The following is a 14,678-nucleotide window of genomic DNA, read 5'->3' on the forward strand; positions in this document are numbered from 1 at the left end:
ACCAGGCTGAAAGTACTTTTGTTGTTATACATGCAAGCTTCTCAACCTGAATTTTGAAAACATTAACCTACGCGCAAACATGACTCGTTTCGGTCGCACCACAGGCTGGACATTAACTTAAAAGGTACACTAGAATTTTAAAATGCTCACCATATTTTCTACTATCTCCGTTTCAGTTTATAAGTCCTACGCGTATACCTAGGTTGTCAATTTTATCACCTTAATATAAACTATATAACACAAAAATTATACGGTTTGAAAATAGAGCATCTGAAATTTATATTGGTATATTTTTTGTAATATATGACTTGTATTAAGTTGGTCAAATTAACGACCTAGGGGCACGCACACGCCCTGTAAACTGAGAGAGAGGTAGTAGCTAGTTTTTCACTGGAAATGAACCACATATAAATACAAAAAAATCCAGGTAAGAAGAAGATCAAGTAGTAATAAACTCATTGTCATCATCGGCTCTGTAATTTGGAGAACAAAATGCAAAAAAAAACAAGAGAGAGAGAAAGAAACCATACATGTATTGGTTGGCCAACGGCGATGACCTTTCCAAGCGATGTTGTCCTTTCCAGGGGAAAAAAGAGGGTTCACAAACCATAAATTTACTGAATGAAGTACAAAGATATCAGGGAAATAACCATTTTCGGGGTACAAAAACAGTCAGATCAGGTACAAGTCCATTAAACTCCTTCACGTGAACGAGTCATAGGGGAAAGCATGGGGGTGCATTACTGACAGTCGGCCCCGCGCCCGCGTGGCCGACGCAGGGGAACCCCATGACGCGTCCGCCCGCCGGGGACCCGATCCCAGATGCTCCACGCCACATCCTCCTCTTGAATTGAAAACGGCGTCCAGCCCGGTCCAGCTCAACCGAGCGGCGCCGTCGGCGGGTGTCTCCACTCACCGGTTTGAGCTGAGGATGCACGGGGAAGTCTGGTACGAGACCACGACCCACCACCGCTTGTTCATGTACCTCGCTTCATGACATGTGGGCCAGTTTGAAATTTTGTTTTTTTACGGGAAAAAACGTACAGTAGCCAAGTTTGACAAACGCGTACCAGAACGAACTGGGTAAGTTTACCGAATGCCTGTGAGTTCAGGAACAATGAAATGTGATGTTAGATCTTTCTCAACATTCCGTCGCCTTGCTACTTTGAAGTTTGAACGGAAAATGGAACCATATAAGGACAAAAACTGGGGTGGTTGTGCGAAACTGCCGAACTTTAGGAACAATGAGATTGATGTAATAACTTTCTCAACATTCCATTGCCTTGCTTTCAATATATCAAAATCTTTTGCATTTTTTATTGATTATAGAATTAAACCATGATATGAAAAATAATGTAAAAAGTGCACAAAATACGAAATTATTAGACACTAATCAACTAAACTGCCGCTATTACGATTGCCCACAACCGGCGGATGCTTGTAAATATATCCAAACATATCATATGACTGATAAACCATAATAAATGTACCTATTTTTCTTAACATGTTAGAAAATATAGTTACACACGTCCGAGTTGTCAGAGCAACAAGATTGAAAACATATCACAGCCGACTAAATTTTAGATAATTATAACCAAACATGTCTAGTGCTTTAGATTTTCTTACTTGTATATGAACACATTTACAAATGACATCCAGAGGGTGGATCCTTGTAAATCACTCGGCTAGCATCACCCAATGGAAAGAATAAATTCCTCGCATTTTCCTGCACTACTAGTTATGTACGTGCAACGCACAATCCAAAATTTAAAAATTCTGTTTTTTTGTTAATCAACGTTTGCTTCTTCAGATTTATTTAATCAGCCTTGCAAGTGGTGAATATCAATATCTCCAGTGGTGGCACGGTTCGCGCCTTACATGGTCGTGGTCTAGGTATCATGTCGAGTGGTTTGGAAACATTCCAAATTAAGATGTTTGCATTTTGGATTGCTAATTACAGTGCTTTGATTGATTGATACAATGTTTATTTTTAGAATGCTAATTATGCTTATTTGATTTGATTGATACGATGTTTCTTTTTTGAAATGCTAATTATAGTGTGTTGATTGATTAATACAATGTTTATTGTGGAATACTAATTATGATGATTTGATTAATTGATACGATGTTTCTTTTTTTGAGTTCTAATTCTATTTTGTTGATTGCTAATTATGATGCTTTAATTGGCACAATGTCATTGGAGCAATGTAGGCCATCAGGTCTAAGATAACAAAGGGATGATATTCCATGTTTCCGCCACAACTCACTTGTTTAATAATAGTGGAGATTTATTTCAGCCTTTTGGTCGATTTTTGTTCAGTGGGAGGAGATGTTCCAGTCAACTACGAGGCGGATATAGTGACTTAATCAATCTCAAAATGTTTTGACGACTCGGTATCTCAGAGGTGCTCGTAGAGGTAGGTTGTGCATGCATTTATATGATGAGTGCATGTACGTGTATGTGAGCATATGCGGTTGTGCTATGTTCGAAAAAAAATAAAGAAATATTTTCAGCTTCAAGATAGAGTAAAAAGAGCGTAAACGAATGACAACCAAGCAAAACCGAATATGATGAACAACCAGGCATAAACCCATTATTTTTTAAAAACTCCAAGACCATGATAATTTTGGCGAAAAAACTTAGATCTATTATAATGAAAGTTCACTAGAAGCACAAAGCACTCTAAATACAATGCAAATTACATTAATGTCATCGAATGACCACTACTGTCACTAGAACAAACCAATGACACATTTTAGTCACCGCTCCTCTATCGAATGACCACTATTGTCTTGGTGCATATGCCCCTAAGGACCAGCGCCTTAGAGTCGTAGTCACCAACATTGAAACCCCGAACTGACCCGAAGCGCATGTCGCCAGAACTCATTGACGCGTACGCACGACGAGAAACCCCACCTCGCTGCCTTGAGAAGACCACATGAATAAGTGGTGGAGCTCCGTCTGTTCCGTCCTGTTGGACGAATTCGAGGTGGATTGGTGCCCAAAAGACCGTCTCGGCGACTAAGCGCCACCATCATCAAGCGTCTCCTTTGTGAGGGCCACACCATCCTTGGCCCACCCCCCCGATGGTATGAAACACCATCGAGCAAAGGTAAAGCAGAGGAGAATCTATTCCATGCCAACAGCACCGCCATCGTCTCACCGCAGCCGATCGACAACCCCTGACTATTCGTACCTTTACTCCCCATCCACTCCCATCGTCGAAGCGGTAAATGAGGAGAGGGGGCCTGCGGTCAATGTCGTGGAGGTGGGTAGATAGGCCACCACCTTTTTTTTTGCCTTGGTAGCGATAGTAGGGAGGAAAAGACCCTTCATAGCTCCATAACCATTTGATCTTTGAAGCACTAGCTTGTATATCTCATAATGCTTAACTACGCCCGACAAATAATTCCATGGTAAACATGCTAAGCAATGCCATGTATAAATACATGTAAAATTTCATAATTAAGTTTTTTCGAATATTAATAATTCCGAGTAATTTGAATACAATTACAGGACACATAATTCCAACAATAATGTATGAATCAAAATGAAATTCCAATCTATAAAAGTGAACTCTCAAATAGTACAAAACCTATAGGTAAACATCCATGAATGAGATATGAAAAGCTCCATGAACCACAATCTCCAAACACACTAAGATTGTATGGCTCTCCAAACTAAAAGAACAAGCTTGCCAAACTATAAATAGTACACAAACTTTTGAACTGTACAAAAAAGAAGAAAAATAGACGACATCCCATTGACCATTGGACTGAAAAATAGGCCATGTACTGAAAATTCCCAATGTTTCCCACGAGGGCCGAAATGCGCGTGCCCGTAGCAGACCACCCATTTATCCACGCTTTCACAAGGCGGGGCGAAACAAAATGCTAGGGCCACAGGCAGTGCAGACGCGGGACCCCGCAACGCCTGCCGACATGTGGGCCCGTCAAAACGAGCCAACAACGTGTGGATCTAAAAACTAGTCTCCGGCTTGTCCCGTTCCAGTCACCCACCGGTAAGCTCACCGCCGTCGGTGGCGAGTTTATTTCTGGGCAGCGGCCCCTTCGCGTATATATGCACGCAATAGACGCCAAGGGGGGGAAGGAGGAGAGGAGACAGAGCGAGAGAGCCGGAAGAGAGGAAGAGGCGAGCGACGACGAGGAGGAAGAGGGAGAGGTTGTTGGTGGGCTGTTGGGAGGAAGCTTCTGGAAGCCGCCATGGGGGACTCGAGCGGGTCGGTGTCCATCGACGTGGAGCGGATCTACTTCGGCGGCAAGGTCCGTGCTCGCATTCCGGTTCTTGATTGGTTGATTGATTCCCCCCCTCGGTTCGACGGCGGGGGCATTCTTGCGGGGAGGATTGATTTGTGTAGGGCGGGCTCCGTGGGGTTCCCGTTTGCTCTTTTTGTTTGGTCTGTTAGGGTGGTTGGGCAGGCAGAGGAGCTTGTTCTTGCTGATTTCTGCCCCTTTATTCTTATTAGTATCCCCACCTGTTCTTAATTAGTTGCAAATTGAGGATGCTATGCCAGATTGTTAGTATGCCTCCTCCATGGGGGAAACAGCAATTTTTTATTAAGGATTAGAGATATTAGCTGCTGCGTGGCTTGTTATTTATTCTTGGTTATGTTGTGGTTGCAATGCTGCTCATGAGTAGGAGCAAGAGGAAATCAGGCTTAGAATTTGGTACTATTTCATTTTAAATGTATAGTTGCAACGGCCCCTGGTTTACGATTAGAAGCATATGAAGCAACGTCAGGAAGCGTGCTCATGCTATTTCTGTGTGTTAAGCAACGTATGGTGTCTGTTTTTACCAAGGGAGAAGTATTTCTGGACTCTGGTCAATTGGGGATGGTCTAAATTGGAATAGCTTGTTTACAGCTGTTACTAAATTTGTGTCCTTTTGCCATGTGATTCATCAGGAGCATCCTGTGAGAACAAGATACGGCTCTGTATCCGTCTCCGTGTACGGCGACGAAGACAAGCCAGCGCTCATAACGTACCCGGACGTAGCTCTAAATTGTGAGTGCGGTCGTTTTCTTTGTGGTTGGTGTTATAAATTTTGCTATAACAAGGTAGCTCATGCGTTGTATTCCTGTTTGGTAGACATGTCCTGCTTCCAAGGATTGTTCTTCTGCCCAGAGGCTGCGTCCCTGTTGCTTCACAATTTTTGTATTTACCATATCACTCCGCAAGGCCATGAGGTCAGTCATCATCATCTGTTCCTCCATATTTTACATGATCATCTACTCCTATTACCTCCGGTTCTTACATGTTTGTCTTTCATGGCATCTGCTGTCTTACAGTTGGGAGCAGCTCCAATTCCATCGGATGTACCTGAGCTATCTGTTGATAATCTCGCGGATCAGGTCGCGGATGTTCTTGATTTCTTCGGGTAAAATATCTGATAATTGGCTTACTTTTTTTCCGTATTCTGTTGGTGCCTAAAGGAGTCCTCTGATGTTATTGTGGCATTGCTCTTGCAGTTTAGGGTCTGTGATGTGCATGGGTGTCACCGCCGGTGCTTACGTGCTTACCCTCTTTGCAGTAAGTTTTTTGCATGATTAGTCCTTCAAAGCTTGCTATTTGATTTTGGCTAACAATTTGTTTTATATGTTATCCCAGGCAAAGTACAGGGAAAGGGTTCTTGGCCTGATGTTGGTTTCACCTCTATGCAAAGCCCCATCTTGGAGTGAGTGGTTGTATAACAAGGTAATGATTGCTACTTCAGTTTCAGCCATGAATTTATCAGTGCCTTATTTCTTTATGTATACTAACCTCATATTCTGATCTTTCAGGTATTGTTAAACTTACTTTATTATTGTGGCACTAGTGGACTAGTGAACGAATGCTTCCTTCAGCGGTATTTTAGCACGGTATATTTCCTCCTCCATAAGCTTCTTCTGTTTGCACCATTGTACCTATTTAAGTCCCACTGAACATCTCTTTTTGCTATATACAGGAAGTTCGTGGAAGTGGACAAGAACCTGAATCGGAAATTGTTCAGGCCTGTAGAAGTGTAAGTATTTTCTCCCCTTTGCAGCTTTCTAGTGTTTTTCTAGAATGTCAATTATCTCTACAGTTTCAACATCTGACTGAGGTCATGATTACCTTTTTATGCAGTTACTTGATCAGAGGCAGGGTGTTAATGTATGTCGATACCTTAAAGCAATAAACGAGTAAGTAAACAATATCTTTGCTAGGCATTGCCTGTAAATGCCAAACAAATTTGGATCTGAACTCACCCAGTTCATCAACCTCTCCATCTATCAGGAGACATGACTTAACTGAAGCACTGAAGAAGCTCCGGTGCCGGACGCTGATTTTCGTGGGAGAGAACTCGCAGTTCCATGCCGACGCTGTCCACATGACCACAAAACTAGACCGGAGATACTGCGCTCTAGTCGAGGTACCGCACATTTCAACAATTCATGTGATCACTTGAGAACCATACCCAGAGCAAGGCAGGTTCTGAGCAGTGTTTTTGTGGGCAAATCGCAGGTTCAGGCATGCGGGTCGCTGGTCACCGAGGAGCAGCCACACGCAATGCTGATCCCGATGGAGTACTTCTTGATGGGATACGGGATGTACAGACCGTCCCAGCTCGAGAGCAGCCCCCGGAGCACCCTCAACCCGTTCTGCATATCGCCGGAGCTGCTGTCGCCCGAGAGCATGGGGGTGAAGCTGAAGCCCATCAAGACCCGGACCTCCCTCATTGTCTAAACAGCATGTGGGGGGAGATCTTGGATGGCCTGACGACACAGCTCGCAAAAAAGCGAAGACTGCTTGGTCGAGCTGATCGGAGCACGGTCACCATCGGGAGACAAGTTTTGATACCTTCCGGTACCTTGGCACGGAACGCATTGCATAGATCGAGATCGATATGCTAATGGCAGCATTTGCTGTAGTGGATTGCTGTAAGCCTGTAATCTACGTCTTCTGGGATAGGCAAGCAAGGGGAATAGGGTTGAGGTTGTAGGGGAGGAATACGGCTGTTTGTTTCTTTGTTCATATATGCTTTGTAGTAGTCCACATCACATGTGTATATGTCATCATCAGATCATTTCACACGGGAAAGCAATATATATATATATATGGTAAAGCAGAATCCTGTCTGTTGTGGAGTCTCGGGTCGGGCACAGGCTTTGCCTTTGCTGAAAGTTTAGCCTGACTGGCTGTGATGTGCCCTGCTGGTGGCGAGCTATTGCTGTGTGTGTCATGGATTGGGTGATCCATTGGTGGTTGGTTCGTTGTGTGTGGGTGAGTGGTGGTTCTGCCATCGATGGCTCTGGTTCCTTGTCACTTTCCGCTGTACCAATTATATTGGACGCATCATCTCAAAAAAAATTTATATTGGACACATGCAAAGCATTGTGTGTGCACGCCATTCCACCAAGCTCAAAGCTAACATAAATGGAGCTCAGCAGCAGCATCAACATTGGACACATGCAAAGGTTGTGTGTACTTAGTGGAACAGAGAAGACCAACAAACACCGTCAAATAGATAATTATGCAACAATTGAATTTAGATTTGGAAGCATAATCTAATAGTACTAGGCATACACACATATAAGATACCTGTAGGAAGACTACGATGCTGTGATTGTCTCTGTGGTGTGTGCATGAAAAACAGAAAATAAGCCAAAGCTGCACATCTTTCTTCTTCTATATAAACCGCGACGAAGTTCAAGCCATCCTTGTCGTAGGGTTAATGAGAAGATCTCTTGCTTCACGGATCCGTCGCATTTTTCTTTGCCAATTGGTATTTCAAGCCTTTCTTGTCACTGGTAGAGTCAATGGAGATTGTTGATCCTTCAACAGCTTCTCACTCCCATTGACCAGCATCTTGGAGATAGTTGTCATTATGTTCTTCTCTATCCACCTTTTTATGGGCCTTGCACCATACAACTGTGAAAGGCCAAGTAGTGTTGGTTATCAATAACATGCGGAAAATGGTTCATTATTTGAATAGGCTAGATTTTATGATTACTTTGAAAAGGGAAAAAAAACTTACTGGGTTGTGTGATTCTGACAAAATGACATCCAACGCAGCATCACTTAGAACAAGAGATATGCCCTTGCCGGCTACTCTAGCAAAGGCACTCTTCATTTGGATATTCACTATCTCTTTCAGTTGACGGTGTGAAAGCGGCTCAAATACTACAATCTCGCTTAATCAGTTGAAAAATTCGGGCTTGAAGCATTTTTGAACCTACACCAACAAATACATATCATAATGAATCAACGAGCAGCTGCTTACTAAATTCCAAGTGGACTATTTGTGATTCACAAACCTGTTTCATGAGAAGATTTCGCGAAGCAACCGTTGTCTTTTCTCCAACCACTCCTACATTTAGGTGCTCTGCCCCAACATTCGAAGTCATAATGATAATTGTATTCTTGAAATCCACATTATGCCCTTTACCATCAGTCAACACACCATCGTCAAGGAGCTGAAGAAAAACATTCAACACTGACGGATATGCCTTCTCCACCTCATCAAAAAGGACAACACTGTACGGGCGCCTCCTAACTTTCTCGGTCAGTTGTCCACCATTTTCATAACCATGATAGCTTTACGAAGAAAAAATAATTGTATAAGTAAACATAAATACTGTGATATAATAATACGTTGCTTGAAATTAAGGTGTGTGTATTATAAATGAAACCTTGGGGGTGCTCCACCGAGACGTAGCACGGATTCGGGACTAACATACTCAGACATATCAAAGCGAAGCATCATCTTCTCACTACCAAATAGTTGTTCTGCAGGAGCTTTCGCAAGTTCAGTTTTTCCAACACCCGTCGTGCCCAAAAAGAGGAAGGAGCCTATCGGCTGACCAGCTTGGTGAAGGCCAATCCTGGAACGCAACACTGCTTCTGCAACTAAATTGACGGCCTCATCCTGCCCAACTATTCTCTCATGCAATCTGTCGGCTAAGTGAATTAATTTGACACTCTCCTCTTGATTAAGCGTAGCTATAGGAATTCCAGTCCATCCGCTCACAACCTTCAAATGAAAAACCTAGTTCAAACATAGTACTACATGACAAGCACACACTGTCGAAATAGTAAAAGTGACGTGCATGCCTACCTGTGCAACATGATTCGGCGCAACAACTGTATTTTCTCCTCCTAGCTCTAATGTCGTGCAGGCCTCGTCAATGAGATCAATTGCCTTATCAGGAAACCGACGACCTACACATACAGAACAATGATATCACAACTCGGCTCACAAGCAAATTTCGTCTGAAACAACTGTAATACTACAATAATGCAGCAAAATTACTATAATCACCTGCGATATAGCGGTCAGCGAGGTGTACGGCAGCGTCAATGGTAGCATCAAGAATTTCCAAGCCATAATGCTTCTGGTACCGGGGTTTAAGCCCCTGGAGGATGGCAATGGTGGAATGCGTGCTCGGCTCCTCAACGTGCACCTTTTGGAACCGCCGCTCGAGTGCAGGATCCTTCTCGATATACATGGAGTACTCATCGTCAGGAGTGGCGCCCAGACATCTTATATGGCCGCGAGCCAATGCTGGCTTCAGCATGTTGGCCGCGTCCATGTGGGTGCCCGTGGCCGCTCCGGCGCCGAGAAGCATGTGCATCTCGTCGACGAACAGGATCACCTTGCCAAGTGCAGCCGCCACCTTCTTGAGAAAGTCCGTCATGCGCTCCTCGAACATGCCAACATACATCGTACCAGACACCATCGCCATGAGGTTGAGCTCAATGACACGCGCTCCGGCGAGCTTGGACGGGACCTTCCCGGCGACGATGCGCTGCGCGAGGCCCTCGGCGATGGCCGTCTTGCCGACCCCGGCGGCGCCGACAAGCGCGGCGCAGTTCTTGGTCCGGCGACAGAGGATGCGGATGACGCGATCAATCTCGTCGTCACGCCCGATCACCGGATCGGCCTTGCCGGCCATGGCCGTCATGTCCCGGCCGTAGGTGCGCAGGCATGTGATGTACCGGAAGTACCTCCACGCCGCCCAGCACACGGCTCCCACGCAGAGCACTTCACGGGGCGACACTTTGATGACATGGCTAGACGACGTATCGTCAGGTACGCCGGAGGAGCCCGTAGTCCCTCTCTCCATGATCCTATCAAGCCATGACCAGGCCATGGTTAATTTTGGTCCTAGGCACGAGAGAGCTCGGCGAGTTTCGTCCGCCTCTAATTTCCAGCGTCCCCTCCTCTTCCTTTTTTCCTTTTTTGATTTGATGGACGTTCTTTCTTCCATCACCCTGTATATTTATAGGTACAACACACATACAAGGACCCTTCACAATAGTTTGGATCAAAGGTAAGTCTGCCGTTCATATGGAAAGTATTACTATAATTTGCTCATGCTAGTGTTCGGAACAGTTTCTGACTGCGCGTTCCATTTATAGATTTCCCCTCTCAAACGCGCTTGCTGCATCAATTGAACTCAACCCAACCCAAAACTTTGAACCGGAAAATAAATGAAGTTGTCAAAAGATGCTACCTGAAATCTCCATCAGCTTTAAACTCGGGCAAAAAATAAGGAAAAAAGAAATATAAAATAGCTACCCACCAGGATTTTACTAATCTAGAAGCCTCAACAAATTTTAGAAGCGGCTTATTTTTTAAGCTGGGGAGAGGCAACTTACTCCCTCTGTTTCTTGATATAAGGTGTATAGATTTTTAAGAATTTTTTTTAAATATAAGGTGTATTGCGTTGCACCACTTGTTTGAATAATTATTTTGGGGATTTGATTACATTTCTTTATATGAGGCAAGCTCCTCTATTTTCTCATGTCATTTAGTCAGATTTAATCTCGCCCAAAACTTGTAAAATTTTTCCTCCACGTGTGTTCTTTAATTTCCGCGCCAAAAACTATACATCTTATATTTAGGAATGCAGGGAGTATTTTTTAAGCCACCTAAAAGAACTGGCCCTTTGGCTGTTTTGATTTCCAACTTTTTTTAGGGGTAAAAACCAACTTTATTCATCAAAAGCCACATGAAGTGGGATACGATTCTGGTTATAAGGAACACCAAACCAGACGTGGCGACCATGAACTCTAGAAAGGGAAAATCTAGCTAAACTATGTGCTTCATAATTCACAGCACGACACTCGAAAGAAAACTTACATTAGACCATAACAGCTTTAAGGTTAATCTCACTTATTATTGCTCCGTATCTCCCTCTAGCACTTCGGTTGATATCTGACACTCCTTGCTGGAATGCACTTCGTCACGGAGTGTATGGGCTTTGTGTGATGAGGATGTTGACTTCCAACTACCAGCAACTAGGGGCGTGTTTGGTAGCCTGCATGAGGCCCGGCCTGACTCGCGCGGAACGGAAACGGGTCGATTGGTTGCCTGCTTTCACTGTTCGGCCCGCATGGCACGAACCTTAAAGTACTCTTGGGCCTGGCTCTCTGGGAACGCACGAATCGGCAGTTTCTCTAGGGCCAGGCCTGAGCGGTGCACGTGGGCGGCGGCGGCTGCACACGCGCGGCCACGCTCGAGAAGCCGCGTTGCTTCCCGAAGCGCCGGCGGTTATTAGCCTCACCGCCCCTCACCGCTCCTTCTCCCCACTCTCCCCCACTCTTCCAACTCTCACCGGCGGCGGTGAATCAGAGCAGAGCAAGAAGACCACCGGACTCCATCACCGGCGAGCGGATCATCAGTTGGCCCGCGGCAATGGCGGCAAGGACTTCTCTCTGTTCGACATGCAGAACTTTTTCCCGTTCGATCCGGCGATAGATTCGATCCACGAAGGAGGGGAATGGGGAATAGAGGTAGATAAGCATGTAGAGGTAGTTCATACTAGTTCATATGAGTTCATAGTACTTCAAACTAGTGCATACAAGATCGGAATAGAGGTAGATGCGGTCACCAGAAGGGGGATTGGGGGATATGGGGTACACAACAGACACCGGCTCACCGCGGCGGCCGTCACCGGCGTGCGGAGCAGCAGGTCGAGCCGCTGGCCTTCATCATCGTGCGGGCCGACGGGTCGTCGTCGTCATCCTCGGCGGAGTCGAGGTCGATTTGCCAGGTACGACGACCTGGCTCCGGCACCCTCGCTGGCATCTGCACCGCTTCTTCCTCCTCCTTAGGCTCCCCATCGATGACCGCCGGCGGCGCGATAGCCGTCTCCCAGTACACTACGACACGACGGTCATTAGGAGCCCAGTAGTTCTTGTACTTGCACCACTTCTTCCTTTGTTTACCGTCGTCGGAGACGGCCTGATTCATGGCCCATCGAATGATGTCAACTGCCATCGCGCCCTTCTCTGGGTCAGGAATCAACGTCTTTAGCTCTTCTGCAATGGCCTTCATGAGCACTGCATTAGATTCCTTCTACATGTCAGGCATGGAGCCGAAGTTCGAGCACACCTCCATGATGTTCTCGAACTTGGTGCGGTCACCAGCCGACCACCCGAGGAAGAAGGCCCTCCAGCCAATACCCCAAGGGAAGGGGTTGGCGTTGGCGTTGGAGCTGGAGCTATAGTTCATGGCGATGGGGAGGAGGAAGGTTGACAGTGAGAGAAGAGAGGGGGTAGGTAAGTAATGTTGGGCAGGGTGAGTAAATATAGGGGCGATGGAGAGGAGGAGAAGAGTGACAGTCATGCCGTTTTAACTACATGCTCTTCAATAAGCCATGAACTCTGTGCTATGCTTGATTTCATGAATTGTGTGCAGATCGAGGAGAGCAATGAGGTGCTCCCGGCCGTTGACAACAAGGGCAAGCAGCCCCTTCACCCAATGCCCGACGAGGTTGTGTTGCCGCCCACCGCCGAGGAAGACCCGAAGATGTCCGAGGGTGGTGACGACGAGGGCATGGAGGAGCCCCTCAGCAACAAGCGCCGCAACTACGACCACTACCATCAGGAGGATGGCCTGACTCACTTCTGCAAGGTCATCCTTGCACCGAAGCTTGAGTGTATCCCCATGCCCCTGGACTTCACCAAGCACTTCGTCGCAGTGCCGACGGAGTTCAAGCTCAGAAACAACACCGGCTGCTCCTGGAAGGTGACGGTGAAGCTGATGAACGGTAGGGTGACCCTGGATCAGGGTTGGGCCTCCTACGTAGCCGTTCATTAGATCAAGATCGGCTACATGGTGATGTTCAACCTCCTCACTCCCGACACCCTCAAGGTCATCATCTTCGACGACGATGGCATTGAGGTCGTCATCAAGTGCGGGAAGCACGACGAAGCCTTCGCCGCCAAGGAGTAGGGCCGGGGCCTCCCTAAGTACTATCAAGTCTGCTTTGAATTGTTTATGTTTATGGTTTATGCCTAGAGCTGTTATGAAGTGTGGTACTGCTTATCTGAAATATGCTCTTAAGTAGTTGATCCTCTGTTTATACTCTACTCTGCTTATGATGTGTGCTACATGGTTGTGCCGAAGTGTGCTGGTAACCTCACCAACTAGCCAAAGAGGTTACCACACACCAGGCGTTGCATACAACCAAACACCATGTCTTGGGTTTGTCCACTAACATGTAGGCAACCAAACACCAGGCAGTGTGGTTTTGCCCATGTAGGCAAGAGGGCATGCAGGCAACCAAACAACATGCAGATGGTGCATTTGAGGCTGTATTTGCATAGCCAGGCTGAGTTGAGAAGGCTATGCAATGCAACTACTGTTAGATACGGCAACCAAACACGCCCTAGAGTTATTCATCGGTGTGTCCAGGGCTCATTCCAGAATAAGCCCACCCCCTTGTGTGTTTTTTTAAGCAAGTAAATTGACTTTGTTCATCTATCAAGTTTCAATTTTTTTTCTCAAAAAAAATATCAAGCATTTGTTTTGTTAAAAAAACTTTGTCCGTTGGTGTGTTGGGTTGCTTTTGCCCGTCATTCATCAAGCTTTGGTCACGAGGGTCATTTAGGCTGGGCTTTAGTGCGTTGGCTTGTTTTCAGGTTATTTGTTTTCAGGTTGTTGCTTCCTATTCAGCTCGGTCAGGCACGTACTGCTCGCTTTTGTTCGTTTGTTTTTTCGTCGCTCGTTTTTTTGCTGATACTTGTTTGTTGTCTTGGTAAAAAATTATTTTTCTGTTAATTTTCAATTTTTAGTGAAATAATTTTTTTTGCAAATTTTAAAAAGATTACAAATTAGAAAGGAATTAGCAAATTTTAAAAATGTCCATGAATTCAAAAAAGTGAGCGAATACATTGTTTTTTCATGAAATTAGAAAAATTCCAACAATTTGGAAAAAGATGATGAATTAAAAAAAAGAACTTGAAAAAGCATTCATGATTTTACAAAAGTTCATAATTTTAAGAAAATATTCATGCCTTTTTATGAAGAAGATGAAAACAAAAATCATGAATATTATTTAAAACCCAGATATGCAACAACGGACAACCCTCCTCCCACCCCTAATTGCAGACTCATTGCGGGCATGCAGTTGCGTGTAGAAAGTGGGCTTGCAACTAGGACAAAAATGGGTCAAACCTAGACGCGTGTCATGGATGAATTTGCAACAAGGGCGAGAATGGATTGGGGGAATTGTGTATCAAAAATAAAGTTGCAACTTGGACGAATTGGTCGGGCTACAGTTGCGTATCAAGGGCGAACATGCAACCGGGGCAAAAAAATAAGGTCCCACGGTTGCATGTCATGGGTGTAGTTGGACCTGCAACTAGGATAAAAAGGGTTGGACCCTAGTTGCATATCGAGGATGGAC

General features: G+C 45.3%; 1 protein-coding gene and 1 pseudogene across 1 annotated transcript; one reads left to right on the forward strand and one right to left on the reverse strand.

Annotated features, from left to right (window-relative positions):
- Nucleotides 1-4,076: 4,076 nt before the first annotated feature.
- LOC119267207 (protein NDL1-like) lies at nt 4,077-7,111 on the forward strand. Its single transcript, XM_037548563.1, has 11 exons — nt 4,077-4,284; nt 4,926-5,025; nt 5,110-5,207; nt 5,310-5,398; nt 5,490-5,550; nt 5,629-5,715; nt 5,802-5,879; nt 5,966-6,022; nt 6,127-6,182; nt 6,277-6,412; nt 6,505-7,111. The coding sequence occupies exons 1-11, from the start codon at nt 4,225-4,227 to the stop codon at nt 6,724-6,726; spliced, it is 1,044 nt and encodes a 347-aa protein (XP_037404460.1). The 5' UTR covers nt 4,077-4,224; the 3' UTR covers nt 6,727-7,111.
- Nucleotides 7,112-7,732: 621 nt separating this feature from the next.
- Nucleotides 7,733-10,133, reverse strand: LOC119271971 (annotated as a pseudogene).
- Between the last annotated feature and the right edge of the window lie 4,545 nt (nt 10,134-14,678).

The sequence above is a fragment of the Triticum dicoccoides genome, chromosome 3A (assembly GCF_002162155.2).
Source record: "Triticum dicoccoides isolate Atlit2015 ecotype Zavitan chromosome 3A, WEW_v2.0, whole genome shotgun sequence".
NCBI classification, from domain to species: domain Eukaryota; kingdom Viridiplantae; phylum Streptophyta; class Magnoliopsida; order Poales; family Poaceae; genus Triticum; species Triticum dicoccoides.

Excerpts from the sequence above, each read along its gene's own strand:
- LOC119267207 (XM_037548563.1), top strand. The coding sequence starts at position 4,225 with ATGGGGGACTCGAGCGGGTCGGTGTCCATCGACGTGGAGCGGATCTAC. Across the intron at positions 5,716-5,801 it reads GTGAGTGGTTGTATAACAAG|GTATTGTTAAACTTACTTTA; the intron begins GTAATGATTGCT and ends CTGATCTTTCAG. Across the intron at positions 6,183-6,276 it reads TACCTTAAAGCAATAAACGA|GAGACATGACTTAACTGAAG; the intron begins GTAAGTAAACAA and ends TCCATCTATCAG.